General features: G+C 37.4%; 1 protein-coding gene across 5 annotated transcripts in view; it reads left to right on the top strand.

Annotated features, from left to right (window-relative positions):
• LOC148951958 (long-chain-fatty-acid--CoA ligase 1) overlaps positions 1–22963 on the top strand; it is a 215285-nt gene that overhangs the window by 126673 nt on the left and 65649 nt on the right. For all 5 annotated transcript variants that reach the window (XM_089089443.1, XM_089089444.1, XM_089089446.1 and 2 more), the window contains one exon: positions 16435–16585. In XM_089089443.1, the coding sequence (XP_088945569.1) occupies positions 16435–16585 (151 nt within the window). The remainder of the gene's footprint in view (positions 1–16434; positions 16586–22963) is intronic.

The following is a 22963-nucleotide window of genomic DNA, read 5'->3' as shown; positions in this document are numbered from 1 at the left end:
TTGTCTTCAAAATGTTCGACGGGTCAGAGGACAAGTTCAAATGGTGTCAATTTATAGGGTTTTGCCATTCTCTAGAGAAAACTGTTTACAAGTCCTGCAATTATTGGCAGTAAAGGTATGAAAAGGCAACCGCCCGCTTGAAGGAGTAGTGTTCTTTTAAAAATTTTTCCTGTTTTTTTAAAATCCCATGCGCGTACAGTGGTACGATTTTTGTTTTTCTGTTGTCTAAAACCATCTGGCACTTGAACATTGCCCTCAGTTAAATTTAAACAAAGTTCAGATATTAGATTAATGAAATCATTGTCAACACCATGTTTGAGTATGGCCTTCCTAAGAATAGGTTTTGAAGTTCTTAAAACGAAAAATAAATGCCGTTATTCGTGTATTATCTTCAGTGTCATAACGCTAACTAATAGCCTTAGCTACTGTTCACTGAAAGATGTGTTGTAATTTTATTGTCGAAAATGTCAATTACAACACATAGGTCCCCCGAAGTGATCTATTAGGCTCTAGCGAAATGTAACCATAGGGCTTGTTAGTCACCTGAGTGTACGCTGATAACAGACATTTAGGGACGCTGGGATATATGTGTTTATTGAGATTTATTAGCGAGCTAGAATTACGAAAGACTTGATAGAAAATATAGATAGTGCACTTCAATGCAAGGACTCACATAAATGTGCTCTGATGAGACAGGTTTTGCAGAAATATGACTATGGAAATATGTTTATGATGGGTGCGAACGGTGAAAAGTTTTAGAATTTCATTTGATACATCGTCAATGAATTTAATCCTATCGTAAATAACCTACCACGAGCTTGGTTCAATGCTATTGAAAACATCAAGTCCCCGTATGAATTGTATTGGTATGGTTGTGGCAATAGCTTTTATTTGATCATAGGACTCCTGCCAAATACTATAGCAATAGTAGATTTTTTTTCGGTTTTTCCAAAAACATTTTATCGCAATTTTGAATTATTTTAGTTAAAAGTGTTGTTTTCCCTGACATTGAGGGCCCACACAGAAACGATCTGAAGGGTGTTTTAAATTGATACATGTTGCTGCTGCTGCTGACAACAGTTGGACTATAACTAACCGTAAATCATACGTGTCCAATGAATAAGTAGCAATAATTTTCCCATAGATCTATCTAGTACTGGTTAACAACAAAAAAAAACAGTATTTCATGGCAGCATTTATTTCGGCAACATGAAAACAAATATTTTTTCAACATGAACAATTGACAACGATAAGAATAACACTTGTTCAACAAGAAAAACAACAATATTTCATGTCAGCATTTATTTCGACAACATGAAAACTCTATTTGTTCAACATGAACAACAACATAGGAATAACACTATGTTCAACAAGAACCTGACAATATTTCATGGCAGTATTTATTTCGACAACATGAAAACTCTATTTGTTCAACATGAACAATGATAAAAATGACACTTATTGTCTTTAAACACTTTGTCCATCAACATGAACAACACTTATTGTCTTTAAACACTTTGTCCATCAACAACAACACTTTATTTACATTAGTAGCAAACACACACTTTTCTGTACAAAACATGAGCACTTGAAAACAACAGAAAACACATGGAACATGAACTAGCACAGTTGAACATTACAGTGAATTTAAAGGTGGGGTCCCCCCCACCCGGGGTCGCGGGGCCGAAGGCCGGCCGTTGGCGGGCCCCACCCCCGGGAGCGGGGTGGACCCCCACCCCCGGGAGCTGGCCGCGGGAAGGGCCCCCCAACCCCCGGGAGCCGCGGGGGCGAAGCAATAAAATAGTTGGCGTCACTGCTACAGGTTAGTGGTTGGGTTAGTTAGTTGGGTCAGTGGTGGTGGTGGTGGTGGTGGTTAGTTAATTTATGAAAGGTTGATGGTGGCTAGTTGGTTAGTTCAAGTTAGGTTAATTTATCCAGACCAAGTTGATTGCGATAGTCTATGCATTCAATTCGGTCTGAAATACGGTAGTGGCCATGAGGTAGGACACTCACACCATTCTCGAGCACATAAACCTTGTCGGATATACATTACATTGCATTCTTTTCCACTCTCACAGTATAATTTCTATACTCTAGAGAGCGAATTGCAAGCACTTGTGCTCTTGGCACTAGGCTACTTTCTACACAGTCTCTGTACACACTCATCTTGAAATTGCTCTTTACAAAATGTGTAGGCACCCCTTTACACGCCTTCTTTTCATCCCCACTTTGAGTTTCAACGCAATAAACTTTAGGGCCCGGGAACACCCCCCTGGATATCAAATCACTCCCCGTCTCTGATTTTAACCTTAATAGCTGGTTGGGAGTTTGATGTTTCACCAACTCTGGGTAAAGTGATGGATTCCAGTTGGGGAAATCCATCCAGGAACTGATGTGTTCTCTCTTTTAGAGATCACACAATAAATCTTCGATTCCATTTAGCTTTAGCAGAAGATAATCTGTTTCTCAATAGTAAACTTGAGCCTCCCCCTCCCCTTGCCCGTCAATCTTGCACAAATTTTAAAAGAACGACAACATGAGCTTTTTGGAAATCTCCAGTACTGAAATGCCACCTGCTATATACTTGTTCAGTACCAGATTTCGCTTTCGCCTGTGTAGAAGAACCATGCCAGTCTCTATGCTCGTGAACGATGTAAAATTGGGATCGGCAATAATTCGTATACATTCTAGAGGGTCAGTCGCGACATTACAGCGGGATCTATTCCGAACACTTTCACGCATTTCGCCAACCGCTGAATTTAGAATGAGTTTGTACATTTCCTTCTCCAACTTTGAATTTGCCCTAGAGCGTTTATCGACAAAAGTATCGATAAACGTTTTCAAATATGGTCGCTGATTGAACTGCAGGACCATGTGTATTTTGGTGATTTTGAAATCATTGCTCACCATCCAGTGCAAAAGCACATAGTGAACAACGATATTCTCCTTAAGGTCCAAATCAGCAATCAGTTTTTGTTTAGAGGGAGTCCAGTGCATCCCCATATCCTCAACCAATGATCGATTGTAGGGGCTCAATGAGTCCCTGCTCACGGGTCGATTGATACAGGGAAAAATAAAATCTTTGACGAAATCGTGAAACACCAGAGGAATGTGCTCATCAATGTGGCAGAGCCCTTTTTGGAATCTAGTGTCCTTAATGGTGGTAAAGTCGGGGAACACGCAAAGATTCTCTAGCCAGTGAAAGTTACCACACGGCACAAAGTAGCGAGCCCTCGCCAAGTGGTACAACGAGGCAATAGTCCAGGTAATGGACTTGAAAATTGTACCACTGCTACTTTTTCAACTCAATTTGGTTGACACGACACAATCCCCATGAAAAACGTACCGTCCCCTCATTGAACGCTCTACAAAAAGGTGCTGATCTACGTCGGTGATTAGGCCTAATTCCTCCCTACTAATTTTTAAAATCAAATCCATCACTAAATGGGGTGTGGAAAAATAGTAGCCTATATCTAACCCGAACTCTGAATAGATTTGGTTCTTTGTTATCACAGACTATATCCTACAGAGTTAGAACGTCACTGGCCAAGAACAGTCTACAATAATCCCACCCATTTTAACAATCCTCCTTAGACCACACCTTCTTGGCAAACTCATACTCCTCGGTTGTGCATTCACTGCTGGTCAGTGAATTGTAAAAAGCTTCAATTGGAGGTAGTTTCAGAACAGTAATAATCATATGCATATATACCTTTGCAGGTCAACAGATCATACATTTCACTGTTTGGAAAGTGCTGTTTAAGCAAGGGAAAGCTATCAAAATTGTCACTTTTCTGCACTTGAATCAATTGACTCAATGCCTTGGGAAAAAAACTAAAGGAATCTAAAAACCTGATTTTATTCCAACACGTATGCCCATTATCCCCTGCCTGCCATTTCAGCTCGAGAAGCAACAACTTCTCGGCCGATTTGGGAATACTGTTATAGGTAAATGAACTTTTTACCCATGGACTATCTACTCCCCCTCTCTTCCTATGCATACGTGCCAGTGCCGGTAAAATAAATTTTAAGTCGTAATTTGAGTTGTGAATAAAAAACTGCTAGCTAACATTTAAGTTACACGATTGATGCGCAACCCCTCTAAAATTACTACCCCCCGGGGATATTTCCTGCCACAAGTGATTATGGTCCCTGACTTTCCCCCTCCCCCCTCTTTTCCCTTTGGTCCCCTTATCCCCCTCTACAAACTCCCCCTTACAAACCCAACATATTTTTTGATCTTTAATCGCGAGACGATCCTCTGCAGACAAAACCATTGGGTAATGGGTATTTCTCAAACGAGAAATAGCACCATTAGCCCTGCCAATTAGTTTAGTCAGTGCCTTGACCATACACTTGTTCTCATCCAATGTTTCTACTATTTCTAACAACCGCATGGTGTTAGATCTGTCTCTTTGCGCATGAGCATAGGACACTGCAATAGCTTGATGTTCTTTAACTCGATTTGAAAATTGGAGATCGTTCACCTCTACCAGCTTACCTTCACAGTCCAAAGATATTTTTTTGCACTGGAGAAGGTTATCCTGGAAATTTTTTAAACGTAAAATAGACCACACCTCTGAAACGGTTTCCACTGTCTGGTAGCCCTGCCATCTACAATACCTCATATGATTTTGCAACTTTAATTCAGTCCAAAATCTAGAGAGGCATGTCGTACAGTAGAAACGTAACTTCCGTCCCGTTTTACCCTCTCCCAGAATTCTACTGATGTCTGTGATAGGATTAAAATGGCCAATTGCATTCGGTTCACTAGGTGGTGTGTATAACAACCAAACCCAGTGTTTGACCAAATCAACTGACGGGCCCCTTACAGGGAAAACCACCCCCTTCTTTTTTAAACGAACCCCATCTTCGAATTCAGTTTCATACTGTACCACAGTAACGCTGATATTTAAATGGGCATTGGCCCGTTCAAAAATATCAATGGATCGTAGCGCTACTGGGTATTTTCCTTCTAAGCACGAGAAATCTACAATGGGGAAATTTGACCCGTCCTTCCCATGTGCAGCCCAATCGTCTAAATTCGTCTTGGTAGCGTCACGTGCTAGAGGCTCGAATGCTGATATGAGGAAAGCATACCTGAAACATTTTTGTCCTGTTTCAAAACAGATCTTCTGGACACCACGACAACCTTCTAGATCTGGATTATATTTCAAAACTATTCCCTCATCCATATGCCCCCCTCTTAAAATTAAATCTTCTTAAATTTAAAAATATTCACACTTAAATTTTCAACAAATAAAACTACAGAGCCACTACCGTTTTCGTTATAGTATTTGACCTACCCAATCCATGAAAGCACCCTCGAAATTTTATAAATTCGAATAAATCAACCGCATCTCGGAATGGTCATAATGATAATAAACTTCGCTTTTCCCCTCATTTAAATAAAACACCTTTAAAACAATAGAAACCTTAATTGAATCCCTACCCGCCCACAATTGAATTTGGTTCTCCAGTAGCGCACGAATTTTATCTACATAGGCATCGCACAATTTCTATGGGATCAAACGCAAAATTTCCCTCTATTAGTGAATTAAATGGATCCCCAAAAGTCGCAGTGTAAACAACTATTGCATTTAAAATTGTGTTGGACAATTGAAAGTCTGGAAATGTTGTAAATTGGTCATTACCCCCTCCCCCTCTTGTATATAACCAACACTCCGTCCCCCACCACAATGGTCAAAATTTGGGGTATACGAATGTTCCACTTCAGTTGTTTGAAGTGGAAGTAGGTAATCAGTGGGGGCTAGAGGAGGTTTCCCTGTAAAATCCTCTAAAATGTGTGACGTGTTTGGACTTAGCACAGGCAAGTCCCCCTCTGAACTAGGAAAATTACATTTCTCAACTGTGCTAGATTCTACATTGAAATAATTACTTAGAAAAGCATCAATATTAAAAGGTGTTTCATTGGAATTAACAATACCATCCCATTCATTGATATGTGAATGGTCCTGAATGAGATAAAATTCCGCAGACGCGAGTTCTTCCTCTCCTTCACCAACTGATGACGATGGTGACATTGAATAAGGGACCAATGTTCGTCCAACCTATAAATGAAAAGTAGCTTATTTTCAATGTGTTGAAATCACCCCTACTGTTTTTAAAATTTGGATTATTATTTAAAGTCAGCGCTTAGTAGTAGTAGCAGTATGCACATAGTAGCATTTGGTTAATTCAACTGAAAGTTCCAAAATATCAAACTTAATATAATATATTTACAATCTAAAACGCCGCTTTACATAAAATTGACAATTTGATTTTGTTCAAAAATAGCTTATTTTAAAAGTTTTCAAATCAACCATACTTTTTTTTTTTTCAAATCATCCCTACTGTTTTTAAAATTTGGATTATTATTTAAAGTCGGCGATTAGTAGTAGTAGCAGTATATGCATAGTAACAATTGGTTAATTCAACTGAAAGTTCAAAAATATCAAACTTAATATAAGATAATTAGAATCTAAAACGTCGCTTTACATAGAAGGCGGCAATTTGATTTTGTTAAAAAATAGCTTATTTTTTGAAAATAAGGGGAAGCGGCGCCGGGGGAAGTGCCGCTTTCCCCGGCGCTTCTCGAGCCCACCAGCGCTTCCCGGGAGCCGTGGCGGCTCCCAACCGTTTACATAATGTCCAAAAAAATATTGTTAGATCATAAGTCGTTTCTCTCTTTCTCTCTCTCTAATTTCCCCTACACTGGGATGTCTAGGACTCATTAGCTTAATTATTGTAAGCCGCGTGTATGTTCCGATTTCCAAGACTGAACTTCAGATGAGGAAAATACAACAATTAAATGTTGGAAACCGTTAACTCAGACATTGTCAGAATGATTCCCTTCGCTAAAATAATGGCGGCAAGTTGTAAGATTGAAAGCTATTTTAAAAATATTCAGTGCAAATTAGACAGTCCATATGTGCCAGATAGATAAATGGGATAATCTCTGCAGCCTTCTGTCTTAAAACTATGGAATATTCAATTGTGAACGGAATAGCATTCACAGAGTTTCAAATGGTGAGCATTAGCAGTAATTGACTGCACTTTTTAAGTGACCAAAAAGATTCGAGGGCTAGTATGCCCCCCCCCTTTTCAGCAATGTCATAAATAGCAATTATTATTTTTGGGAATATAACTTTTTTCGCTCTTACATAGAATTGCAATTTCCTAAATATCTATTGCTAATTTTGCAAACAATTCCGCTATTTTCAGAAATAAACACAGAATTACGTAAAAGCATTGAAATCCTAGACTTGGCCTAACCGCTAATGATAGAACAAGACAGGAAAAGGGGTGAAACAGATATATTTATATGCATGTGTGGTGCTTTAAGCCAAAGATTAAAACAATAATATTTAATTGTGAAAAATATCATTTTGAGTTTCATAGTGGTGAGAGATAGCAGTAAAGACTAGAAAATTACCTAAAAATATTCGCTTATGAGATATCGAATCGATAGCAATAGAGAAAATATCATAGATTAGAAAAAAAAAGCGGTTTCTTTGCAAAAAACATTACATTATATTTAGATATCTCGGAGGGAGGGCGGAGCAGAGAAAACACTGGGTGGGGGCGAAGGGTTAATATTTTAATATCCCGCTGAGATACACTTTTACAAAGTGTTGAAAAATAGTGAAAAGAAAAGACATTGGAAGAAATAGATATGTATTTCTATAAGATAGGTAGGAAAAATGCTCATATTTGCAAATCCTGGCTGCACTTGGGTGCCGGATGGCCCAGGCGAAGCATGCTGTAGCATCGGTGGACCTTGTGTTGGTGTTGCAGCTCTTAAAGGCCCAGGCAATGCATGATGGAGAATGGACGAGGCGGCGATGTTACGGGCTTGCACCGATGAGGCAGCAGGGTTCTCCTTCCTCATGCCCCATTCTCTTTTTGGCTTTTTCCCAGACTACATAGTGGCTGCCACTGATGGCGCTGCCACATCCACTCTTGCCCTCTTAGGTGGAGGGGCCATACATTCTTCATAATTTGCCTTAAAAGAAGAGAAAAAATAATTATTGAAATAATTTTCCCCTTTTTCATAGAATAAACATTAATACCCCCCGCCCCTAGCCGTAATTTTGTCGAGAAAGCATTTATGCCACAGAGATCCCCCGCACCTAAGCCAAAAAAGCCTTGCAATAATTAAAATTTACTAGAAATATACTATGCATGGAACTCATATTGTGAGAAAACTTGTGAGAAAAATAAACCATGACAAACAGTAGTCTATAGCCTTAGGATAGAAATCAATGTTTCTATTTTTTACCTTTAAGAAAAATTTTTAAAATGTTCTCGTCTGTAGACTTTAAAATAGATAAATGATTATTAGCCCAGCTGCAGCTTATAGGCCTAAATTACAATCTAGGATGTAAATTTTGCAGACAAAATAAAGCTATCATTTTTTCTTAGAAATCCCGGGCCCCTTACTTTTCATGCGAAGTTTTCACTTTACAATGATGGCGATAGAATAGAGGCATGGCCCCCTCCCCCATTCGCCAATGTCCTAAATATATTGTTAGACCTTAATTTGAAAATAACGAGATTTCACTTCTCCAAATAGAGATTGCACAGGCATGTGCTAAATTATTGCAATTGTCTGAAAAGTGTTTTAATTTTGACGGAGAAACAGTTCCTTTGACTTGGCTGCCGTTATTGTAAACACACAGAAAAAGGGTGATAGCTAATTTTAACCTTGCGCAGAGCATTATGTCAAAACAGAACGGTATAATGCTTTAAGAATGGACGGATGCCAGTGGTCGCTTTTAGCTAGGATATAGAATGCTTAAAATTGTATAAATTTAACAAAAAAGAATTATCATTGTAAAACAATGGGGGGGGGGGAGGTTAGGTTTTGTGGGTAAAAAGAAAATATTTTATGTTTTCTATCGAGTATAAAGATAGCATAGGGGGGTGTGGGGGGGGACTTAGATATACTGGAGGGTGAACAATGAAAATAATTTTATTTTGAAAATGTAATAAAACGGAACTTACATGGTAAATTGAGGTTGCCAAGGCTTCTAAAGAGTCAAATTTATCCATTCTTATGTCATCAATTATGTCAGTTGTTATATCCATTGTGTCACAATAGTTTCTGATAATTTAATCACAATGCATGCCCGTTATATACGAAATCTCAAGGGTGAATTGTTATGTAAGCAAGCCCTCTGATTGGCTGAGAAGGAAACACGTGATCTAACTGTTTTCTATTTCTGAACACCTTGACATTCGCCTCGAGCGTGCCCAAAACAACAACAACAACAAATACTCTTTCCTATTTCTGGACACCTTGGCATTCACTGAGAGCGTGCACTTGCCCAAAACAATAACAACAACAAATACTGTTTCCTATTTCTGGACACCTTGACATTCGCTGAGAGCGTGCACTTACAACAACAACAACATCGACCTTGGAAATTTAGGTCATTGACCCCATTAACCACGTGTTCTTTCTAATGACTCTATGCCCATATTAGGAGTCCCGTCAGCATTAAAAAAAGTTGTAGGTGGCAGCAGGGGTGAGGGATGGGACTCGACCTTGGAAAAAGAGGTCATTGACCCCATTAACCACGTGTTCTCCCTAGGGAGGCTATGCCCATATTTGGACTCCCGCTGGGAGTTATAGGGTCCTTTCTACTGACCCATTAAATTGACAAAGGGTTCATTTGAAAAAAAAAAACAAAAACAATACCAGTCAAAATATATGCTAATAAGATAAAAAAATAAGAAAGGGGGAAGGGAAGACCAGAACTGAAAATACCAGGTAACTTAGCGGTCAGTGGTGTTGGAGCGACTCCGCGATTGGCATATCAGTATACATACTGGAGAGATATTACTTTACAGTCTACTTTTTTGTCGTACATAGGATTTTTGGTATGTGCCCATGATTTTACTCCATAACTGCTCCAACCAAACTGGTACGCAGGATGTTGTGTTTTGTTTATGATATTGTTTTTTTTTGTTTGGAGGGGAGGGGGCTTGATTTTGAGAAATGAAAAAAAAACGGCGAATTATTAGCAAAACATAAGGACCTTGGTGAAATATTGTCGTAAGAATCTTAGGAGTTGTTTAGCGGCGGGGGGGGGAGGAGAACAAGGCACCGTGACACTGCGCACATGTCTGGCGTTTACCAATTTTTTTTTAGGGGGGTGGCTGTTACATTTTTGTTTAATTTCTATATTTTTAGTAGAGAACAAAACTGTTATTTTATTTTATATTTTATTTATTTTATAACCCATCAAAAATACAAAGCATGACGATGGAGTATAACAAAAAGAAAGAAAATGAAAAAAAAACTCAATACAAAAACAGGAGCAAATACAGGTAAATTAAAACTTAATAAACCAAACAATTCAGAAAAGTAGGCCACTTCAAGGGTTTTAAACCTCTTTAAATGTATCATAAAAATAAATAATACAAAAAAAATAATAGTAACCCAGGAAAAAAAAATAAAATAATAATAATAAGAAAAAGGAAACTAGCATTAAAACAAAAAATCCTTCCAAGGGTGGTTCGACGGATAACCTGTAAGCTTGGAAAAAGCTTATCTGCTGCATCAAGAGGATCCGGAGGATCCGGTTATCCTCTTCGGCCTTGTTTTATATAACTGTAGCTTGTTGGTAGCTTTGTGAAAGTGGAACAACACCTTGCATTTAAGTAGGAATATTTTTAAACGAATGAAATCGAAATCTTCAAATTGAATTTCAGCTAACTCTTTTTCAAATGACATAAATCCATTTCAAGGTCCTTATTAGATTCTAGAATGGAAAGTAGAAATTGGATTTGCGTTGGCACTTTCAAAATCTCCTTTCCTCTCAATGAGGGTAGGTGCTGTATAAGAAAAGGGGAATGCATTTTGCATTAATTGATTTTTACGGATTGAGATTTAACAAGCAGCACTTTATCTTTCCGATAAAAATAAGCCTGAATTTTTAGATTGAAGGATTAAAGCAGTTGGTTAACTTCTAGCTTGGTATTTTTGTAGTAATTCCGGTATTGGTAAAATGGTCTTACAACCTGTAAAAAAGGTTGACTGGCCTGGAAAAATATAACTGTCCATTATTTTTTGTTTCATATAGAAAAAACTAGCTGGAAGTCTTCTGTCCTATTTTTACATGTCTAAACCTGAGAGCGAAATTGTCTTATTCCATTGAAATAAAATTTTGGAGATAAGATTGCCATCTAACATATTTTTTTCCGCTCTTTCCATTGGTCTATTTGGGGACTCAGTACGACCCTCTATTGCTTAGCAACAAACTCGATGGTTTGTAAGTCGTGCCTTCGCAGAATTACGCTCTTCTGTGTTTTCACCTTATTTTATATCCTTAATACTTCTTAAATTTATTGGAAACCTGTAATGAACTGTAATCAAAGTTAAAAAAAACTTCAAAAATGGGATTTTCATTCTGCAAGTTTATCCTATTCTGTTATTTGCATAAGACGAACGTGAAATGCGAAATCACCCTACGATTTTTGGTATTTTTCCTCAGGTTCATTAAGAGCAACAATTTTTTACCTTCCATCTTACCTTTTCATGTAGAGATGTACATTTAATCTTTTTAATTTTTCAAGGGTCTTTATAATGTCAAAAAAATAGAAGGAATTAAATCTTTCATCGCGTTTTTCTCGGAATAAGTTTTCGAGCGGTACTACAATTTCACTCTCCAGTTACGATTTGTGTAGACAATTTCTATCTTGCCGTAGGAATGTTAAACTGACCAAACCCAAAAATGTGCTTAAGGCTCCCATAAAAAAAAATTCAAAGGTATTATAACTCAAAGTACACCTGCCTCCTGTTCAAAATGTTCCTACATGATGTTTTGAAAATAACATTGACTACATTGTTTTTCTTTTGATTTTTTTTTTAGTACTGCATGTCTCTTTTAATGATAAGGCAAATGTGACTTCTGCAGTCACAGTTACTGCATCCATCTTCTTCCTCCCTGAGAGAGGATGAATCGATCCTGGGTTCTGAAAAGCTATAACTTGTCATTAACTCTTTCTTCTCAGTAAGCTTGTTTGAGATCCAACGTCCCCTTTAATAGATTCCCTTAAGACTAAAATTTAGGTACCCCTCCCCCTAAATAGGTTGGGTCGTTTTATTGAAGTCTAACAACCCGTTCTATTAGATATCATAATTACAAGAATTTATTCCTTCCCGTATCACCAAGAGGGATAGGATTGGTTGTGGACCCAGGATTAGCATTAGGTGGCCATAAACTCTGTCTTCTTATCAGGTTTTGTTTATGCCTGAGAACCCATTCGGATGATGTCATGATGCCAAGAAAGGGATTATCTTCTTCCCCACAAACGATGAAACTGGTACGACCCCTGAAAGCCAAGACTAAGACAATTAGACTCTTCTTACTTTCTACAAAGTATGGCTGACGTCCAGCATCCCATCCTGGTAGATCTCCTGAAGAGAATAATCTACGGATCCCTTCCTCTCTGCAGAGGATTACTAAAGAGCCCAACTAGAAGCATATTACGTACCTCCTACAAAATTCCGTTAGGATCTGCTGACGTTCCTTTCTGTTACTTGAACCCAATACTCTCCCCCCTCCCCTACAGACGCTGGGACAGGTCTAGACTCACAGAAGGTTCAATTATGACATATATCTTACTTTCTATGACGCTTGGTTGAGATAGGACCGCCCTATCTGATATTTATCTTTACGACAAAGAATTAGAGACGCCCTTCATCCTTCCGAGTATAGGCCAGATCGATCCCTAATTATAAAAAGGTAGAATTACAACACTAAATTTTACTTTTGACTAAATTTGGTAGAGATCTGATACTCTTCTGGCTATTGCTCTGTTTACCTGTACTGAGGTACCCTTCTTTCCTTCTCTCATAGCATTGGTCAGGTTCTGGTTACAATAACTTGGGACACCCCGCCCCCCACTACACACACAGCCCCCACAATGTTGAGCGAGTACCCCCCCCCCCCCAAAAAAAAAAAAAACAACAACTTACCCTTACTTTCCGCTAAATTTAGCTGAGATCCGATAATCCTTTTTAGTGGATCTTACAATGACAAAAATCAACGGACCCCTCCCTCGCAGAGGTCAGAATAGTTACAAAACGCCGAAAGCCACAGCTAGGATTCTTTCTCTAACTTTTGATCAAATTTGCTTGAGATCTGGTAACCCCTTCTGCTACATGTCCTGACGACGTTTGTTTAGTGATCCATTCCATTTCCCCAGTTTAAAAAGGTCGTAACGGATCGATGCATTTTTGAGACACTGGCTTACTCCCCTCAAAGTTTGGTTGAAAGCCAACCATCTTTTCTGGCAGATGTCTTAGTGACATAGTTTATGAACCTTCTCCTACGCTAAAGGTGGATTGTGTTTGGAAACCAAAAAGGTCCAGTTGGGACAATTACTCTTACGTTCCACCAAGATTGATCAAGATCCGCTGTAAGATATTATAATTCTAACCCTCCCCGCCCCCAGAGCTCGGTTGAAGCTCTGATCTCCAGAAGGTGAACTAGGAAACTATCTCTTACTTCTTAAAATTTTTTGTCGAGTTCTGATCCCTTCTCGCAAATGTCATGCTGACAAGTTTTTAGGGATTAAAACTACAGTTTAAAAGTGTTTAAAAATTTTTGGCAGCTGAGAAAACCTTTTTTATATAGGGTATATTCGAGAAAGAAATATTAAGGGAAAATGGCTTATTCACTGAGCTGTTTGAATGACAAAACCATGTGAAAAACAACCATATAAATACCCTAATAGGACAGAGTATTAATGAACGAACAAAGTGAACTCTTAAATATCTAATTACCCCTTGGAATGAAATCTCGTATATGGAACTATACTCAAAGGAATTTTGAGTCTTCATACATTTTTCAGATGTTGATAAGAAAAAAGATACCACGACTAAAATTTCGATGATGAACTTATGCATTGTAGAGATGGAAACTTAAGTGAAATTCCCATGTTCCTAAATTACAAAGCCTGGCAACTCGCTACTTTAGTATTTCTCTCATCTTACAATATTTGGAGTCCCTGTCGTTGCTTTAAGAAAAATTTGTTGTTCTTATATTAGACCTTCCTTTGAGTTCTCCTTTACTGTTTGGCATCCCGACCTTGTCAAAGAGCAAAGCTAAAAAGTACAGAACAGAGCCTCCGTGATAACTTTCTTGAATGTAGCAATAGCTATAGGACTCCTTACAGGAAAGTTATTCCTGAGACTGTCTCAAAGAAAGATCTAGGAGGCCAAGATCAGGGATAGAGAGAGCTCACTAAGAATAATCCTTGAAGCTGATCACTCAGCCATGAAGCATCCCTTTCATGCAATCTCGGGACAGCCCTGAGCCACAATTATGTTTACTGTTCTGATGACTAAACTCTATGTAGTTTATGTTTTTAATATCCACGGCGTTTTTTGACATACGTATGTTAGCTACCAGCTATTGTTTTGACTAAGTATTTTCTGTTCTATTCTAAAATGAATCTTTTTAAATGACTGCCAATTGGAATTCTCTATTTGGAAAATCAAGAAGTTGTTTTTCGCTAGTAAAATTTCGAAACGATGTTGACTCGAGTATTGAAAGTGACAGTTTAGGTACTTCGATACCGTTCCGTAAATACTGTCCAAGTAACATTCTTCTTATTTACCCTAGAGCGAATTTGTGCTAAGAAGCAATTTGTTATTCTGGTCTTGAGCTAGAAACCTAAAAGAGAATTCAGAAACTGGGTATAATTTGCTTTTTAGAAATTGTTTGAATATTGCTTTTTCGATTTGGCATATCGAATATAGAGAAGGTATTATCAAATCCAAACCACAACCATATATTTGGAACAATGGGAAATCTGACTGCAACTAGTTGATTTGCTGTTGAATTTTATTTAAAAGACTGTCAATAAATCGGTTTCACCTAAAACTTAGATGCCTTTTGCATAACGCTATCGAATTATTGTGTTGGGGGGAGGAGGTTTATTTTAATTTTTGGTTGAATAAAAAGGACTTGAAGAATTTGTTGCTGGTAAGAGGGGATACTCTGGATTTAGGTGAGAGTAGGAAATTTTGGGGAACGTTTAGGCTGGCGGCCGGCCCCTATTCTTGCCCTATGTGTCAATGTGTGAATGAGAATTTATTTCGTTTTGTATCCGAGTGTGAAGAGCTGTCTGAGTTGTGGAATGAATGTTTTCGACGAGTGTTTGGGAGTGAATGCTGGTAAATTCAGCGGATGGCTGAGAGGAACGCATGTGCTATTAAACAGTTGTGCAAGTTTCTTCTTTTAGGGGTTAAACATTGGGAATCATATTTGAGGGGATAGCTTGCTACGGTTTCTAGGATTTGAATTTTATTATGATTGGTGTTTGTCGGCTAAAATGTTGAACCTTGGTGTGTCCCTTTTTTGTCTTTTTTTTTTATTTGTACTATCTATAGTTGTATTTTGTTCCTGAGCTTTGTTTGTAGACTGTATTCTGAGTTACTCTGGCCCGCAGGCTTTTTGCAATAAATTTTATCTTATAGTATTTTTCTGCTGATTAATTATTTTATTCGAGTTTCACATTTCGTTTGCATATATAAATACTAAAGAGGCTGTTAATGCCATTTAGATATGGTTTCGTTGTTTCTTTGATCTGGATTTAATTTTGATTGCTTCCGTCCAATCCAGCCTAATTGAGCGGCGTTCTATCTTTTTTGTTCATGTTCTGTATGGGGAAATACGAAACGAGAAGCATTACTTAAACTGAAATACGGCTGGAGATGAGTTTTGTTGCCAGGATACAAAGCGACGCTGTTGAATTGAGGCTTTTATATTGCTTTTCCCCTATGAAGTCCTAAAAACGGAAATAAGAAATTGTTTTCTATACAATCTGGACCAAAGGCTCTTTTGAACAAATAGCATAGCACCCAAAGAAACAGTGGAACGAAATTTTGATACTTTTTCCCGTATTTACTTACAACAAAGCATGCACAACGTATGGCCCTGTTCAGCGTTTTATAAAACATACAAAAATACGAAATAAAACAAACTGGTCGTGGTTATTGGCCGAGTTTATTCTCAGCCAAATACACACCTGTATATGGAGTGAGTGGCCCATTAATTTTAAAAAAAATAGGGAGATAATTGGATAGCTACTTTTATAAATATTTTTTTTTTTTGTGGGAAATATCAGCAGTGACATGTTGAAAATTTTGCAAGTTCCAAATGTGTTCTCTGTCTTTGAAGAAGAAAAACAATTACTCCTATGTATTTTGCACACTCGAAAAGTGAATTTCTTGCTGTCTTCTTTGCGGGTCTTTTCGTTCACTCATCATTAGTTCTTTCTTTTCTTTTTTTTTTTTAAATTGGCCTTGTCTGCTTGCCATTCCTTCATTAAGATTGGCACTCGTCGCCCTTGGTGATAACAAATCACAGTTTTTTAAAGAATAAAAACATATTTTATAAATACTTTGTTTTTTAGAGGAATAATCAGCACTAGTACAATGTGGGACAAGTTCGTGTTTAAGAAAGTTCAGGAGTCAATGGGAGGTCGTATTCGTCTTTTGGTTGTTGGCTCGGCTCCTCTAGCTGGAAATGTACTTACTTTTGTAAGATGCGCACTGGGTTGTGTTGTAAGTACAATTTACTTCTTTGATTCACTGCTACTAATAATTCTTTCCGCAGGTATTTACCAATGGTAGATATGGAGACAAATGTTGGAGAGAGGGGGGGGGGTAATGTGGTTGGGGGCGCCAATAATTGACCAAATTGACAAGTTTATTTAAAAAAGGTAAAAACAGAAAAAAACTAAATGGGGGCACCATAAAAATCGGGGGGGAAGGGGAGGAGCGTCGTCACCCTTGATCAGCCCCTGGTATTTACATCTGAATTGTAAGTTTTATTCGAGTCGATAGACAGTGACAAGCATTGCACTGTCTTCCGATAAATAGTAGTAATTAATCTTTTTTATTAATAGGAGATCATTTGGTAACACTGCTTATTAATCTTTTCTTCATCTGTACAAGACGATCAGATGTTTGAGAGGAGTTCAGTGCCTCGATTTTCATGGTATAGTAATTTTAGTGTTTATCAGAGGCAGCGTTATAGCGTTGTATAGCGCTATACCCTATAGTAAAGGCCATACGGCTCCAATGTTTTATTATTATTTATTTATTTATTATTATTTTTTTTCCCAGAGGCACTTCATATGAAAGGGTTCGTCGCAGAAACTTCAAAGGGGGCTCATTCAATTGGAAATAGAGAGTTCTAGTGTCCTTTTTGATAGTCGAAAGTGATTGGAGGGCAAATAGCCCCCCACGCCCAGCATTCCCCCAAACACATCCAATCAACATGTTGAGATAGCCATTTTGTTCAGCGTAGTTGATTTCCAAATAGAAAATATGTTTTTGAGGAGGACACTCCCCCACTTCCCTCAGGGCAAGGGTTTTAAGTTATGCCCTGGGGGCATATAAGATTTTTATAGAAAGTGTTGTCGTAGAAACTTCAAAAAAAGCTCATTCGATTGTAATTCCAAAAAGCTAGTGCCCTTTTTAATAGTCGAAATTGATTGGAGGGCAACTAACCCCCCTCTCACGCCCACCTTTCCCCCAAACACATCCAATCAAAATTTTGAGATGGCCATTTTATTAAACGTAGTTTTAAGTTCAGGACATTTGAGGATGACAACTCACCCACAGCCCTCAGGGCAAGGGTTGTAAGTTATGCCCTGGGGTATATAAGGTTTTGTATAGACAAAGCTGTCGTAGAAACTTCAGAAAGGGCTCATTCGATTGGAAATTTAAATGGGTAGTTCCCATTTTAATAGCTGAAAGTGATTCTAAGGCAACTGACACCCCTTCCACGCCCACCATTACCTCAAACACATCCAATCAAAATTTTGATATAGCCATTTTGTTCAACATAGTTGGAAGTTCTGGCAATTATATGTTTGAGCAGGACACTCCCCCCACAGTCTTCAGGGGCAAGGGCTATAAGTTATGCCCTGGGGGCACATATGGTTATTATGGAGAGAATGCTCATATAAACTTCAGATAGGGCTTATTTTATTGGAAGTTGCCAGCTCTAATTTGTTTTTTAGGAGTAAAGAGATATTGGAGCAAAGAAAATAGCAAAGAATTGGAGCAAAGAATTAGGCGTCAAAAGAAAATAGCTCCCGCCCCCAAACCCCTTTTTCCCAAATGCATCCAATAAAAATTTTAAGATAGCTATTTTATTAAACATAGTTCAAAGATCATATAACAAAAATTCCGGTGTCGACACAACCCACCCGGGTCCAGGGCCAGGCGTTGTAAGTTATGCCCTGGGGGTATATATGGGTCTTATGGAAGGGATGCTCGTATTAACTTCAAAGAGGGATCATTTGATTGGAAATTGAAAGTTCTGGTTCACTTTTTAAGAGTCAAAAGAGAAAGGAGGGCAACTAGCCCCCCCCCCTTCCATGTTCTTTTTTCCTCAAATCCGATAAGAACTTTGAGACAGCTTTTTTTAAAAATAGTTTAAAGATCATAGAACGAAAACGCAGAGGTCAACACAGCCCCCCCAGGGCCCGAGGGCAAGAGTTGTAAATTATGCCCTGGGGGAATATATGGTTCTTATTGAAGGGATGCTCGTAAAAAATTCAGAGACGGCTCATTTGATTGGAAATTGAAAGTTCTAGTTCAGTTTTTTAGAGTCAAAAGAGATTTGAGGGCGACTACCCCCCCCCCCCCCCAACGCCCCTTTTGCCCCAAACGTATCCAATTAAAATTTTGAGATAGCCATTAAGTTAAAAATTGCTCAAAAGTCAGATAACAAAAACTCAGGTGTCGTCACAACCCCCCAGGCGTTGTGAGTTATGCCCTGGCGCATATATTGTACGTATGAAAGGGATGCTCGTATAAACTTCAGAGAGGGCTCATTTGACTGGATATTGAAAGTTCGAGGTCACTTTTCAATAGTCAAAAGAGATCTGAGGGCAGCTAGCCCCCCTACCCCCTCGCCTTCTTTTTCAAAACCCATCTGATGAAATTTTGAGACAGACTTCTTGTTAAAAATAGTTCAAAGGTTGGATAAGAAAAAATCTGGTGTCAATAGAACTCACCAGGGCACAGGGAAAGGCGTTCTAAGTTATGCCCTAAGGGCATGTGTGGTTCTTGTGAAAGGGATGCTCGTATAAACTTCATAGAGGGGTCATTTGGTTGGAAATTGAAAGTTCTAGTTCACTTTTTAAGAGTCAATAGAGTTAAACTAGCCCCCGCCCTTGTTCTTTTTCCCCAAACCCGTCCGCTACAAATTTTGAGATAGCCAGTGTTTTGGAAACTGTTCAAAAATTAGATAACAAAAACGCCTCCCAGAGCCCGGGGGATATTCGTTGTAAGTGTTGTCCTGGGGGCGTATATGGTTCTTATGAAAGGGATACTCGTATAAACTTCAGAGGGGACTCATTTGATTGGAAATTGAAAGTTCTAGTTCAATTTTTAAGAGTAAAAAAAATATCCGAGGGCAACTAGCCCCCACCCACACACCCGTTTGTCCCCAAGTCCATCCGATAACATTTTGATGATAGCTATTTCATTAAAAATAGTTCAAAGGCCAGATAAGAAAAATTCCTGTGTCGACGGAACCCACCAGGGCCCGGAGGCAGGCATTATGACTAATGCTCTAGGCGCATTTATAGTTCTTATGGAAGGGATGCTTGTATAAACTTCGGAGAGAGCTCATCTAATTTGAAACTGAAATTTCTTGTTCACTTTTTAAGAGTCAAAAAGAGATAGTAGGGTAACTAGTCCCCCCCCCCCTCTCCTCCACGCCCTAAATACACCAAATAAAAATTTTGAGATAGACATTGTGTTAAAAATAGTTTAAAGTTCTTATAACAAAAAACTCCGGTGTCGACACTTCCCCCCAGGGCCCGGGGGTAGACGTTGTTAGTTATGCCCTGGGGGCATATATGGTTGTTATGGAAGGGATGCTCGTATAAACTTCCTAGTGGGCTCATTTGATTGGAAATTGAAAGTCGTAATTCACTTTTTAAGAGTCAAAAGTTATTGGAGGGCAGTTAGCCTCTCCCCACACTCCATTTTTTCCCCAGAGGCACTTCATATAGAAGGGCACGTCGTATAAACTTCCAAGGGGCTCATGCGATTGGAAATCGAGGGTTCTAGTGCCATTTTTAAGAGTCAAAAGTGATCGGAGGGCAACTGGCCCCCCAAGCCCTTTTTCCCCAAATACATCTGATAGAAAATTTGAGGTAGCCATTTTGTTAAAAATAGTTCAAAGATCATATAACAAAAACTCCTTTACGTATGGTCATTTCGTTAAAATTAGTTCAAAGATCAAATGAGAAAAAATCCTTCTTTGACACCCTCCCCCCCAGGGCCAGGGCAGCCGTTGTAAGTACTGCTGTGGGGCATATATGGTTCTTATGAAAGGTATGCTCGTAAGAATTTCACAGAGGGTTCATTTGAGTGGAAATTAAAAGCTGTAGTTCATTTTCTCAGATTGAAAAAAGATCGGAGGGCAACTTGCCCCCCCCCCCCCCCGCCCTCCACGCCTTTGGTTTTACCGGATAGATAAACCCATCCGATAAAAATTTGAGGTGACCATTTTGTTAAAAATGGTTCAAGCATCAGATATTAAAACTCTGGGGTCGACACAACCCCCCAGGACCCAGAGATAGGTGTTGTAAGTTATACTCAGGGAATATATATGGTTCATATAGAAGTTCAGAGAGGGCTCATTTGATTGAAAATAGAAAGTTCTAGTTCACTTTTAAAGAGTCAAAAGAGACCGGAGCTTAATCTAGTCCCCCCAGGCCCTTTTTCCTCAAACCAATCCGATAAAAATTTTTAGATAGCAATTTTGTTAAAAATAGTTCAAACATCAGATAATAAAAACTCCGAGGTCGACACAAACCCATTTTTTCACTTTGATAGTTACTTTGATATCAGTTTTGATACTTTGATGAATATTTGAATTTTTGTAAAGTTTGATTTTGAAATAAGGATTTTTTGCAATAAAAAACGAACAAAAATTAATTAAAAAAAAACTTTCTGAAAAATAAGTTTTTCAAGGAAAAGTAAAGGCCATTTTAAACTACTTAAGCTCAGCAGATGCAAATACTTTTTTTTCTTTCTTTTTAAATCCCACCTCCTCTCCTCTCGGTGACATAATAATCTTTTTCACATAATTTGAAAACTTTAATGTCACCTATACTTATTTAAAAACGACATTTATTTTTTTAATTTTTTTATCCAAACAATATTGATGAAAACACAGTCTGCTACTATAAAGATTTAACATTATCAAAATTTTTAATAAGGATTATTAGCCTTCACTATCATTTTCTGTTTTTTTATCCTATATTATCATTTTTTTTTTCTTCCTTTTTTCCATTTTTTCCCCTTTTTCCCCCTTTTCCCTTTTACCCCTCATCTACATTTTTCTCATATTAAAAAATAAATTCAACAAAATAACAAACTTCAACCAAACTACAACCACCAAAAAACTTCTCTTCCTCTATTTTCTCCTCCTTTATATATCTGAAATTTAAAAAAACTAAATTATAACATTTTCATCATCCTAACTATAGACTCCCTTTTTCAAAACAGAAACAAATACCTTTTAAAATTCAAACTCAAATCGACCAGAAATTACTATTAAAGAATAAATGAAATTCATAACAAGCAGAAAGTAAATAAAGAATCACAGCAAAAACGTCCAACAAGAAATGATATAAATGAATAAATAGATCTTAAAGCGAGTAATCTTTAGATTGAATATGAATATCAAGCTTAAAACGAAAAAAAAAATATTTTCCTATTGAAGTACGTATAATGAAACTTAAAACGAACAGAAATTAAATAAATAATCAATGCAAACAAACATACAATAGATATTAGTGTAAATTAATAAATAAATCTTAAAACGAATGAAACTTAAATTGAATACGGTATGCAAATCAAGCTTGAAACGAACAAAAATCACCACAAACAAGAGTTTGGGTATGACCTCCTTCTCTCACTGTAAAAGTCTAAAACCTACTGCGTCATTGGCGCTTTATTAAAGCCTATATTCGTCTTGAACAGTCTTGAAAAATGTAAGAAAAGTCAAACTGAATATTTTATTTATAATGATATTAACTGTTAAAAGATCCATCAGTTCAAGAATTTATTTAACTGTAATTGTATTTTTATTTTCAATGCTGTAAAAATCTGGAAAAGAAAATATTTGTAATATAATCCGTTTTCAGTTAAGCGCCAATGACGCAGTAGGCTTTTGGTTTTTATTTACAGTTAGGAAAGGAGGCAGTATCCAAACACTTGCTTGTAGGAAAACTGTATTCGTCTTTAACAACTTAAAAAAAAGAGCGAATAAATTAAACTGAATATTTGATGTATAATGATGTTAATTGCTGAAAGCTCATCAGTTCAAAGTGTTACTATGATTAAAAATTTATTTTCAATATTAAGTACAAAAGAAAATATTTGTCATAAAACTGGTTTTCAGTAAAGCGCCAATGACGCAGTAGGTTTAGACTTTTACAGTGAGAGAAGAAGGTCATACCTAAACTCTTGTTTGTTGTGATCTTTGTTCGTTTCAACCTTGATTTGCATATTCAATTTAAGTTTCAATCGTTTTAAGATTTATTTATTCATTTACATTAATATCTCTTGTATGTTTGTTTGCATTGATTGTTTATTTAATTTTTGTTCGTTTTAAGTTTCATTTATACTTCAATTGGATTTTTTTTTTTAGTTTTAAGCTTGATTTTCATATTTAATCTAAGCATTAATCGCTTTAAGATCTATTTATTCATTTATGTTATTACTTGTTGTATGTTTTTGCTACGATTTGTTTATTTAATTACTGTCAGTTTTGGGTTTCATTTATTCTTTAATAGTAATTTCTGGTCGTTTTGAGTTTGAATATTAACAGGTATTTGTATCTTCTGAGCTTAAGTTTAAAATGGCCTTTAATTTTCTTTGAAAAGCTTATTTTTCCGAAAGTTT

The sequence above is a fragment of the Artemia sp. Qi Xiang Cuo genome, chromosome 5, assembly GCF_049724085.1.
Source record: "Artemia sp. Qi Xiang Cuo chromosome 5, ASM4972408v1, whole genome shotgun sequence".
Lineage (NCBI taxonomy): Eukaryota > Metazoa > Arthropoda > Branchiopoda > Anostraca > Artemiidae > Artemia > Artemia sp. Qi Xiang Cuo.
Note: the sequence above shows the minus strand (reverse complement) of the source record. Positions and strands in the feature narration are given on the sequence as shown.